The sequence below is a fragment of the Lissotriton helveticus genome, chromosome 4_1, assembly GCF_964261635.1.
Source record: "Lissotriton helveticus chromosome 4_1, aLisHel1.1, whole genome shotgun sequence".
NCBI lineage: Eukaryota > Metazoa > Chordata > Amphibia > Caudata > Salamandridae > Lissotriton > Lissotriton helveticus.
Window position 1 is genome coordinate 2,098,364,887 of NC_136063.1, and position 12,596 is coordinate 2,098,377,482.

Consider the following 12,596-nt stretch of genomic DNA (forward strand, 5'->3'; position numbering starts at 1 on the left):
TAAGCTGAAGTGAAAGATTCAAAAGAGAAGAAAAGTGAGTATAAACACCAGTCCCTTCAACTGTTTGCCAGTCACAGTATGTACTTAGAAAACAATCGAAAATAAATGTAATGCGTGCGCATGATCAGTCGGACGGTATGGAAGTTCCAACCAACAATGCTTACTGGGAAATGTAAGCCACAAGCCATATTACAGACCCCATGACTCACTTGTCTCTGATCTTTGGCCAGTCCCCTAAAGATACACCTTGCTCTGAATTGTAGCCCTATTAACCAATAGGGCCTGTCTCCTTCCTACCCGTAGAATGTCTGTTGATCCGAAGTTTGTCCAGTTTACAGGGTGGCAGCCACATATGATGAGACAGACATTAATAAGACAGCAGTTGCACGAGTTTTGAGACTTTCTTGATTCATGAGATGGGGTTATTGACTGAGGAGGTGATGGCGCTTTGAAGAGGCAGTCTCATTAAATGGGTGTAATTTCTAAAATGTATGTTTACCTTGTTTTAATTGCTTGATTTTGCTCAAGAGAAAGTGTCACTCATAGTTGTTGAATGTCACTCATAATTACACTGAAATTATGCAAATGTCACACGTAAGCAATCTGAAACCTTGGCAGCTACGGTACATCACTCATGACATTTTATTTGTTTTGGTATTGCTAAATGGTTCTCAAACCTTTCCTTAAGTTAAGTGTATATGCTCTGTGCCATATCTAGGAAGGGGTGAGCCCACATTTATTTACTGAACTTGAGTGTTTGACTTATCAGGATTTTGAGCTTATTACTTAGGAAGGACTCACGTCCTACCCAACTAATAACTCATTTTAATATAGGAGGAGTTATGCCCAAACAAACAGTAATTTTTGTACCTTGAGCTAGGACCTGCCTTGAATCCAATTAATTATGTTTCTGAATAATTTTCCACTCCTGAAAATAAATGAACATAGCTATTTCTCGGGACTCCCTCTCACATGGCGTGGGATAGAAATAGTGGCTTAAGGTAGATTGTGGTGAACAGCACAATCATCTCATCGGCTCACTCTAGGGCTGTTTTAAATCAGGTAAAAGCACTACTAAAACAACGTTGTTAGTGTTTGGTAATGTTTAACATTGTGTATTGTTGTTTTAAAATACAAGGTATTCCTAGTTTCAAGAGACAAGATTCAAGCATGTGAATCTGTGAAAACTCCACTTCTGTTGAGAAACAAAAATTGATCATCTAGGGTATGTGGGTCTAACATATGCACAGAAAGTGCAGACTGGACAGGGTTTGTCATTTTTAACTGTGTTCACATTCTATGTAACAATGAAAGTTATTCACTGTAATAACAGAGTCCTTTAATAATGGTGAATGGTTTTACTCATAAACATAATGCATCATAATAATGTAACAACTTGAATATTTATACACTTCTATGTGGCTATATTGCTGCTCTTTATTTATTATAACTTACCAAAATAAAATTCAAGATATTTAGATATATAAAGTTATGATTATAAACATAACACAATGAACTTTCATATTTATATGAAAATACCTTTTGTTTTTCTCGATAATCTTCACCTTCAAACTTGTATAAGCTTATTTCAGTATCCATTGTGAAGTTTCTGAGGGAACTTTCACCAAGTTTTTCTAACCGTTCTGCCATTTCAGCTGTCTAAAAAAATAATTTATTAAAATCATTTGTGATTATTTTAAGCTGGAGTATCAAATAGTATATCAAAAAATATTAGGTAGTTAAAAAAGATGATTTAACATATAAGAATATAGAGGTGATTAACAATGTCCTAAGTCATAAAGACCGAAAAATTGATGGGTATATTACAGTATTTAACTGTAGCAAAACATTAAAGGCCAGATGTAAGTAGCCAAATACCGGTCGGTAACGGACGAAAATACTGAATTTCGGCCATTACCGACCGGTATTCGGCTTTTGAGATGTAGGAGGCTAATATATACCGAATCGGTAAATATGAGTCGGTAATTTACCGAATCGGAATTTACCGAATTATTATTTACCGAAACAGTAATTAAGAAATGGTAAAAAATTTGTTTAGAGATGTAGGAAACCTCAAAAATACAGAATTTCATGAAATTCGGTATTTAAGAGTCGGTATTTACCATGGAGTGAAAGCAGGTGGTAACCAGGTGCAGGCTATAAAAAAGGCCCCAAAATGCAACAGTGTGACCAGAATGGCGGCATTCTACGTCATTGCAAGGAGGCTACGGCTACAGGCAGCAGGAGAGAGGGTCTGGAGAAGGGAGGAGAAAGTGTACAGGCAGAGGATTACGCTCTTCCAACTCACTGAGCCCGAGATATTGCAAAGGTACAGGCTACACCCCCAAACCATCCTGGACTTGATCAGGGACCTGCACCCACTCCTGGAGCACCCAACACCAAGGGCGCACGCCATCCCACCCCATGTGCAGGTGCTGTGTAGCCTACACCTGCTTGCATCTGGGAGTTACCAGAGTGTGATTGCTGCGGTAGGTGGTGTGTCCCAGAGCTGCCTGTCCCGTTTCTTCAGGAAGTTCCTGGCGGCCATGATGCAGAGAATGCATCATTACATCAGCTTCCCTGACACACATACAGATCTGTTGAAGACCAAAACTGAGTTTTATCAACTGGCACACTTCCCTCATGTCATAGGCTGTATAGATGGCACCCACATCCCAATCTGCCCACCTGCAGCCACAGAACACATATACAGGAACCGAAAGTCAACCCACTCTATCAATGTGCAGGTGATATGCAACGCTGGCAACATTATAACAGACATTGTGGCCAAATTACCTGGGAGCACCCACGATTCCTACATATTCCAGAACAGTGGGATCTACACACGCCTTGCTGCTGGAGATTTGGGGAAGGATACCTGCTAGGTAAATAACTGTGACACACCCTGATAGTTACTGCAGATGATTGTATTTTAAGTTTGTAACTATTGGCATTCTCTTTTCCACCTAGGCGATAGTGCTTATGCTCTGCGGTCCTTTGTTCTCACCCCCTACCTGAATCCATCTACCAGGAGTGAGAGGCGTTTCAATGTGGCACACAGAGCAACACGCAACGTTGTTGAATGCACATTTGGACTTCTAAAAAGCAGGTTCCGCTGCCTCCACAAGAGCGGAGGTGCACAGCAGTACACTCCTATCATCTGCTGTAAAATCATTGCGACCTGTGCCATGCTGCACAACCTTGCCACCATGAAAGGCACAGAAGTGGAAATAACACATCATTAGGACATTGATGATGGAACAGAATAGCCAGAGCCCTATGCAGCAGGAGCAGCGCCAGCAACAGATAGGAGACTGAGACGGGCAGAGATCACACGCAGATATTTCTAAGTAAGTAAGGAGACACAGCCAGGCATTGGATATGAATGACGTAGTTTAATGGGCACAACGGCAAATTAGTAAAGGCACACCATGGTACTCCAATGTCTTACTACCTCACTGGGCGGTCACAGGTTACTTCACCCAGGGAAAGAGTTGGATAGCGTAGGGGTAAAAATTACTATTCCCACTCCAGAGAGTGCAACAGTATGTAAAACGTTGGATAGCGTAGGGGTAAAAATTACTATTCCCACTCCAGAGAGTGCAACAGTAGGGAAAGCGTTGGATAGCGTAGGGGTAAAAATTACTATTCCCACTCCAGAGAGTGCAACATTAGGGAAAGCGTTGGATAGCGTAGGGGTAAAAATTACAATTCCCACTCCAGAGAGTGCAACAGTAGGGAAAGCGTTGGATAGCGTAGGGGTAAAAATTACTATTCCCACTCCAGAGAGTGCAACAGTAGGGAAAGCGTTGGATAGCGTAGGGGTTAAAATTACTATTCCCACTCCAGAGAGTGCAACAGTAGGGAAAGAGTTGGATAGCGTAGGGGTTAAAATTACTATTCCCACTCCAGAGAGTGCAACAGTAGGGAAAGCGTTGGATAGAGTAGGGGTAAAAATTACTATTACCACTCCAGATAGTGCAAGAGTAGGGAAAGCGTTGGATAGCGTAGGGGTTAAAATTACTATTCCAACTCCAGAGAGTGCAACAGTAGGGAAAGAGTATGATAGCGTAGGGGTTAAAATTACTATTCCAACTCCAGAGAGTGCAACAGTAGGGAAAGTGTTGGATAGTGTAGGGGTAAAAATTACTATTCCAACTCCAGTGAGTGCAATAGTAGGGAAAGTAAATACTTCATATATAAATATAAATAACATAAATAGTAATAACAATTACAAATTATTTAAAATATTTTACAATTGTATAAAATATATTAAATAATTATTTATAAATACAAATTAAAATTATTTAATTATAAAAATTACCTACTAATAATAATTAATTACCTATTAACAATACATTAATTTACAATTTAATAATTAATCAGTTAATTTTAATTACCAATTATTTTTTAATTATTTACCTATTAATAATTAATTAACAATTAATTCTAAATAAATACCAATAAATTAAATGACATATTTAATTAATTATAATTAAATTACTTCCCACCCTATTCCCCTATAAACCCACAACCCACTACAGAAAATAAATTAATGAAATTAACATATTTATCAATTAATCAATTAAAATTATTTACCAATTATATTTTAATTAATTACCAATTATTAATTACCAATTAATTCAAAATAATTAACAATAAATACATTAACATATTTAATTAATTATAATTACATTACTTCCTACCCTATTCCCCTATAAACCCACAACCCGCTACAGAAAATAATTTAATACAATTAACATATTTATCAATTAATCAATTATAATTAATCACCAATTATATTTTAATTGATTACCAATTAATAATTAATTAAATATTAATTGTAAATAAATATCAATAAATAAACATATTTAATTAATTATAATTAAATTACTTCCCACCCTATTCCCCTATAAACCCACAACCCGCTACAGAATTATATTACACAAAAAATAAAAAATAATATTAACTTACCTTAAATTTGATATTTTTGTTGTCTATATTATGTCTAGTCGATATTATGTCCATTCCATATTTTTGATTCGATATTATGTCCATTCTATTCAATATTAAATTTTCAAGTCGATATTTTTGTTGTCTATATTATGTCTATTCGATATTATGTGCATTCTATATTTTTTACTCGATATTGTGTCCAGTCGATATTAAAAACTCGATATTTTGACTCTACACCGCCTCTCAAGGCGCCTCTGTGTGGGGTCGGACTTTAGATTTTCACAGAGAGCCATCATGGCCTGCGACATGTCCCTTATTCCCTCTGCCATGTCTTTCATACTCTCTGCCATGGAGCTAATTCCCCGGTCTATGTTGCCCATCCTGGTGTTTAAGTTGCGCACCTGTCTCTGAACTGCTGATATTCCTTTTGCCTGCAGGCGCTGCAACTTGACCATTGTGGCCTCCAGCCCACAGAAGACTCCCTCTCCATCCTGAGTTGCATCTGGCACCGGTATGCACAACTTCAGACGTGGACCTCTGCCCAGCGCTCTCTGCCTCCAGTGGAGCCGTTTGGGTGTCACCCTCCCTTTCATCTTCATCGGACGACTCAAAGATACTGAGAGGAGGCACATCATGCCTCCTTGGCCTTACCAGTTCAGAGGAATCGGAAGCTAGTGTGGGGGAGCGTTCTGCTGGGTCCTGCTGTGGTGAGTCGTACAGCAGAGGAGAACAAGGCTGTGCTGTGGTGGGTCGCTCTGGTGATGATCCTGCCTGTGCTGTGGGTGTGGGTGGCGGCTCAGTGCTTTGCCCTGCACTTGTGCCTGCGTCCTCACTCTTTTCAGTTTGGGGTCCCCTCTTCTCCCTTTCCAGCGCTGTCCTGCGTGATGACTCTCCTGTGGACAGATATGGACATTGGCTTAGTGGTGCTTTACACCTGTGTGTCATTATTAAATCACATTCCTGTCACACACTTCCAAAATCCTCAACTGCTTATGGATGTAGTGTGTGGCATGCCTTGCTGTTTTCTGTGATGAATGTAGTGATGTACGTTACTATGACTACGCCTCCCATGATGCATTGCAGGTAAATCTTAAAACCTGTACTGGAGTGTGAAACACACAACCACATTGGGGAAGGGGGACAGAGAAGGGGGAGGGTTGAAGTCCATGCAGCTTACCTTGTTTTGATGAAGCTCTGGCTGAGCTGTCGGCATCCCTTATCCCATGGACACTCTCTGGCTCCAGGGTGGACTCCACCATCTGCTCCAGGTCTGTTAGTGCAGGTGCCCTGCTCCTTCCTCCCCCGGTGGCACTGGCTTCTTTTTTCTGAGCTGCAAGATTTTTTTCGTTATGATCCTAAAATCATACCACTGTTTTTTAAGGTAATCAATTTCCCGTGATGTGACCCCGATGGCATTCACCTTTGACTGGAACCCCAGCCAGGTGTTTCTTTTCACAGACTCTGCAACCTGCAGAGACTGCTTACCAAATAACTGGGTGTAGTGTCTCACAACCTCTTCCACCAACACCTGCAGTTCAGCTGTGCTGAATTTCAGTTTTCTTTTGCGCTCTGCTCCTTCCCTCTGTGACTCCTGGGATTCCATTGTGCACTTCAGGTAAGCTCAGGGCAGCCAGTTGGCTCAGTGTCTCACAGCTCTCCAGAATGATCAGTTACTCAGTGCCTGCATGGGTGTGGCCACTTCCTAGTTGTGGGGTGGGGTAGATGCATTTAATTGGTTGAATCCTCTGTTGCTTTGTTGTGGGGTGTGGGGAATGAACCTGATTGGTTGAGAAGCTCAATTGGTTGTATTTTGTATTTCCGATTCGGTATTTACCGATTCAGTATTTACTGAATGGGTAAATACCGAATCGGTAAATCCCATTCCTTCCTATGGGCCTGGAGGCCCATAGGGATGAATGGGTATTACCGATTTGGTATTTACCGAATCGGTAAATACCGAATCGGAAATTCCGATTTTTACCGATTTGGTAAATTTTACCGATTTCTTACCTACATCCCATTTTCTGAATCTAAAATACTGAATCAGTAAAATTCGGTATTTTAGAATCGATAAAATAAAATTACCTACATTTGGCCCTAAGCAACATTTCAGAAAACAGATTACTTTTTAAAATTGCAATTGAGTGCTCTGTAATATCGAAGAGTGTATTTTATTCCTCAGAAACCAGGCTGTAGGCAAACACTTTGAACAGCTCAACCTTATTCTCTGCTTAACTGCCAGAGCTGCACTTTGATGTCTCACACACACACACACACACACACACACACACACACACACACAACCAATATCTCCATACTCCCAGACATCCGGGAAGGAAGGACCACACTGGAGGTCAGCTGCCAAATTGCAATTTTAATTCCACAACAGACAGATGGCACAAAGTAAAAATGCCTGACGCGTTTCGGTCATCAGGACCATGATCTCGGGCTCAAAAGGCATTGTCCATCATCTGTTATAATGTACAACTGCGCCCTCCACGGCCTGGTCGCCCCCACGCTCCCCGCCTGCTCTGCCTGCCTACCTCTACCTGCTGCCTGCCAGACGCCGATCCGGCGCCCCAGCCGCCGCAGGGCCGGCCACCAAGGCCGCCGTTTTTTCCCGCCGTTCCTGCCGCGACCCCGCCCCCCCGCTTGCCGATTGGCCCACGCGCTCCCCGCCTCCCAGCCGACCCTCCCTGCCGGCTCCCTTCTTATGACGCCCCCAGAGCATCCGCGCAGCGTGCACGCGCAACGGGCGCGCCGATTGTGCGCCGAAGGCGCGCCAAAGATAAGCCCGTCTGCGCCCGTCCGCGCCTGGACCGCGCCCAGTGCCAGGACCCCTGGTCCCCACCGCCGGATGCCGTCCCGACGGACCTACGACGCCACCGACCTCAACACCGGCCGAACACCGGGCTGCTACCGAGCCACACCGAGACACACCCACGGACCCTTCAGCTGCCACTCCTGCAAGTTCACCTGCAACCGGACCCAAGCCACACCAGCACCCACCAAGCCGAACACCAGCAGCACCCACCTGAAGTGCATCCTGCTCAACACCTGCTCCGTCCACAGACACGCCGTCGAGCTATGGAACCTGCTCGACACCACAGACCCAGACGTCGCCTTCGTCACGGAAACCTGGATGAACACCTCCTCAGCGCCCGACATCGCCATCGCCATCCCAGAAGGCTACAAGATCATCCGGAGAGACCGCGTCAACCAGACAGGAGGAGGCATCGCCATCATCCACAGGAACACCATCCGCATCACGACCAACACCGACGACACCCTCGCACCCGCCGAACACCTGCACTTCCAGATCCACGCCAACCCCAAGACCACCCTCAGAGGCACCCTCATCTACAGACCCCCGGGACCACGCACACAATTCAGCGAGGACATCGCCGACTTCATCAGCCCACACGCCCTCCCCTCCGCCGACTACATCCTCCTCGGGGACCTCAACTTCCACCTGGAGAACAACAACGACCGCAACACCACCACCCTGCTGGACAACCTCGCCAACCTCGGACTCAAGCAACTGGTGACCACCCCCACCCACTACGCCGGACACACACTCGACCCGATCTTCTCTTCCAGCAAGGACATCGCCTTCAGCCACGCCACGGGACTCCACTGGACGGACCACAGCTGCGTCCACTTCAGCTTCAGAAGGACCACGCTCCACCATCACCAGCAACAGACTCCCCGCAGAAGCTGGAACAAGATCACTACAGACCAGCTCGCTACTTCCCTGAGCAAGAACTCTCCCACCAGCACAACCAACCCCAGCCAAGCAGCCACCAACCTCACGAAATGGATCAGCGACTGCGCAGACGACCTCGCCCCGCTGAAGACCCCGCCGAGCAGACCCAGCAGCAAGAAAGCCCCATGGTTTAACGACGAACTCAAGAGCTCCAAGAAGAACTGCAGAGCACTTGATAAAACCTGGCGCAGAGACCCAACACCGGACAACATGACTGCCCTCAAGCTCGCCACCCGAAAACACCACCAGCTGATCCACGCCACCAAGAAAACCGCATTCAAGGAACGACTGGACAACAACGCACACAACAGCAAGGAACTCTTCAACATGGTGAAAGAGCTCTCCAACCCCAACACCGGAAACAGCGACATCACCCCTTCGCAAGACCTCTGCAACTCCCTCGCCTCCTACTTCCACAACAAGATCGCGGACATACACAACAGCTTCAGCACTCAACCGACGCACGCCACAACCGAACCACCGCCCCCCACCACCACCCTCCGCGCCTGGACCCCGATCAGCACCGAAGACACCATCCGCACGATGAACTCCATCCACTCCGGATCTCCGACAGACCCCTGCCCTCACCACGTCTTCAACAAGGCCGACGCTGTCATCGCACCCCACCTGCGGGACATCATCAACACCTCCTTCGACATCGCCACCTTCCCGGAGAGCTGGAAGCACGCCGAACTCAGCGCTCTACTCAAGAAACCATCAGCAGACCCAACCGACCTCAAGAACTACCGCCCCATCTCGCTGCTCCCGTTTCCGGCAAAAGTCATCGAGAAGACCGTCAACAAGCAACTGGCCGCCTTCCTCGAGACGAACGGCTCCCTCGACCTCTCGCAGTCTGGCTTCCGGGCCAACCACAGCACCGAGACCGCCCTGATCGCAGCTACCGATGACATCCGAGCCCTGCTTGACAACGGAGAAACAGCGGCCCTCATCCTCCTGGACCTCTCCGCGGCCTTCGACACTGTCTGCCACCGTACCCTAGTACAGCGCCTCAGCAACGTCGGAATCCAGGAGAAGGCACTGGAGTGGATCACCTCCTTCCTCGCCGGAAGGACACAGAGAGTCCGCCTCCCCCCGTTCAGATCGGAGGCCACCGAAGTCATCTGCGGAGTTCCTGAAGGCTCCTTGCTCAGCCCAACACTCTTCAACGTCTACATGAGCCCCCTCGCAGCCATCGCACGCCAGCACAACCTGAACATCATCTCCTACGCCGACGACACCCAGCTGATCCTCTCCCGCACTAACGACCCCGCCACCGCCAGAGCCAACCTGCACGAAGGGATGACAGACGTAGCCACATGGATGTCGAACAGCCGCCTGAAACTGAACTCGGACAAGACGGAAGTCCTCATCCTGGGATCCTCACCCTCCGCCTGGGACGACTCCTGGTGGCCCCCCGCCCTGGGCAGCGCACCCAAACCAACAGACCACGCACGCAACCTGGGCTTCATCCTGGAATCCTCCCTCTCCATGACCAGACAAGTCAACACCGTCTCCTCGTCGTGCTTCAACATCCTGCGCATGCTACGTAAGATATTCCGATGGATCCCCACCGAGACCAGGAAGACGGTCACCCAGGCCCTCGTCACCAGCCGTCTGGACTATGGCAACTCCCTCTACGCCGGAACCACCGCCAAACTCCAGAAGAGACTCCAGCGGATCCAGAACACCTCAGCACGACTCATCCTGGACATCCCCCGCCGCAGCCACATCTCCGGACACCTGAGAGACCTGCACTGGCTCCCGGTCAACAAGAGAATCACCTTCCGGCTCCTCACCCACGCACACAAAGCCCTACACAACCAAGGACCAGGATACCTCAACAGCCGCCTCAACTTCTACGCTCCCAAACGCCAGCTTCGATCGACCAGCCACGCCCTCGCCGCCGTCCCCCGCATCCGAAGAGCCACCACAGGAGGAAGGTCCTTCTCCTACCTGGCTGCCAAGACTTGGAACTCCCTTCCTACCCACCTACGCCTGACCCAGGACCACCTCGCCTTCAGGAAGCATCTCAAGACCTGGCTGTTCGAGCAGTAGCGGACCCCCTCCCCCCAGCGCCTTGAGACCCTCCGGGTGAGTAGTGCGCTATATAAATGCATTGATTGATTGATTGATTGATTGATATGCTTTCTATTTCAATGCATAATTGTTAAACACAGTAAAAACAATAAATCAAAAAGGACTGTTACAATTGGAATGAAACAGTTACTCTTGACCTCTGCAGTCCCTGCTAAGAATTTAACACTTGTTACATATGTATTTCAAACCATGAAAAGGTGTTTGCAGTCTCACACTCGCAAATTGCATGCTGGTAAAAATAGTTTGAAATAATCGTGATTGTCATTAATATGAACTGTTTATTAATAATAAACAAGTTATTTACCTCTGGTAAGATATTATCTGGTAGAGACACAGTCTAGCAGCAGATTCCTTAACTTTTGAATTCACCCAGGGATCAGATTGGATCCAGAAAGTTTTCAGCAGTCCCTCGGGATGCCGGGGGACGGCGCCCTATGACTCCGAGATTACGTCGGCTCTGGTTGTGACGTCAGTGGAGTCGTATAAGTCCCGTCCGGCGCACAGACATCACTATAGAAACTGGCTGTGGAAACATAACTAGAAAATGGAAATAAAGTGTATGATAATACCCAGACAAGGCCCATAAGGAAAGACCTAAGGTTGTGATGTGTCCAAGAGCACTTCATCTGCCAATTAGTATTGCACCAGGATGCCTGTTTGCAGAGTGATGTAGAAAGGGGGCATGGCCCCCTACATCCTCTCAGCAATCCAGCTATGTGGGACTGGGAAACAGCGGTTTAAAAGCAGGTAATACCACCCGGGCAGGTTACAACTCGGACGTTACATCGTTGGCGTTGCTACCAAGCCTGGCATTACATCGCAAGTCGTTTCAACGGCTTGCGCTAGATGGCGCGCAACACCAGGGAATGTGTTCGATTTTAAATCCAACACATTCCCTGCTGTTGCGCTAACTGGAGTAGGAATAGTATTTTATACTATTCCTAAGTCAAGCGTGCCATCTAGTGCAAGGCATAGAAACGACTTGCGATGATGTAAAGCCATGCATGGTAACAACGCGGTTGTTGTAACGACCTCATTTTTACCTACATCGTGGTTACACCACGCGTTTTAAAGAGACATATTCATGTGGGACTTTTCTGGCGGTAACAGAAGGGGTAGTTGGCCCACAAGGACCCTCAACATCCAAGGGGACTTCATCGCCCCACAAGTAGTGCATCAGGAGGCACATTTGCAGAGTAGTAGAGAAAGGGAGCTTGGATAGGGCCTGTTTGTAGTACCTAGGAGGTGACAGAATCCCCAAAGATTGGGCTTTAGCCCTTCCCATGTTAACCTTCTGTAAAGCCTCATCTGCTTTGTCCCCAAAAAGGCATGCCCATCAAAGAGCATATCCATCAATACGGCCTGGACGTCCCTGGAGATGTCTGCAGACCAAAGTCAAGCATTCTTGAATAAGGCTACTGTGTAGTCCCTGGCCCAAGCTACCAAGTCTGTCCTATCAATTCCATCCCAACATATGTTGCCTTGATGCATCTTGTTATCACAGACTACCTCAACAATGTGCTCTTCAAGGGGGTTTGATAAGTTTGGGGTAGCCGTTGTTGCCATGTCCTAAATACCATCAGTATACCTGCCCAGGAGATAGACAGCATCAAGGGAACAAAGACCCAGGTTACCTGCTGAGAACATCTTCTCTACGGCTTCTAACTTTTTTGAATCCATATCAGGAGGATGAGCTGATAAAGCTCCCAGATTTTGTTTAGTACGGGTTGATGCTTGCACAACCAGAATTAATCGGCATGATTTGAATCCTCAGAAA

The 12,596-nt window shown here is 46.6% G+C and overlaps 1 protein-coding gene across 4 annotated transcripts in view; it reads right to left on the minus strand.

The window, feature by feature from the left end:
* SMARCA1 (SNF2 related chromatin remodeling ATPase 1) overlaps window positions 1–12,596 on the minus strand; it is a 2,556,005-nt gene that overhangs the window by 645,877 nt on the left and 1,897,532 nt on the right. For all 4 annotated transcript variants that reach the window (XM_078688758.1, XM_078688761.1, XM_078688757.1 and 1 more), the window contains one exon: window positions 1,540–1,659. In XM_078688758.1, coding sequence (XP_078544884.1) covers window positions 1,540–1,659 — 120 coding nt within the window. The remainder of the gene's footprint in view (window positions 1–1,539; window positions 1,660–12,596) is intronic.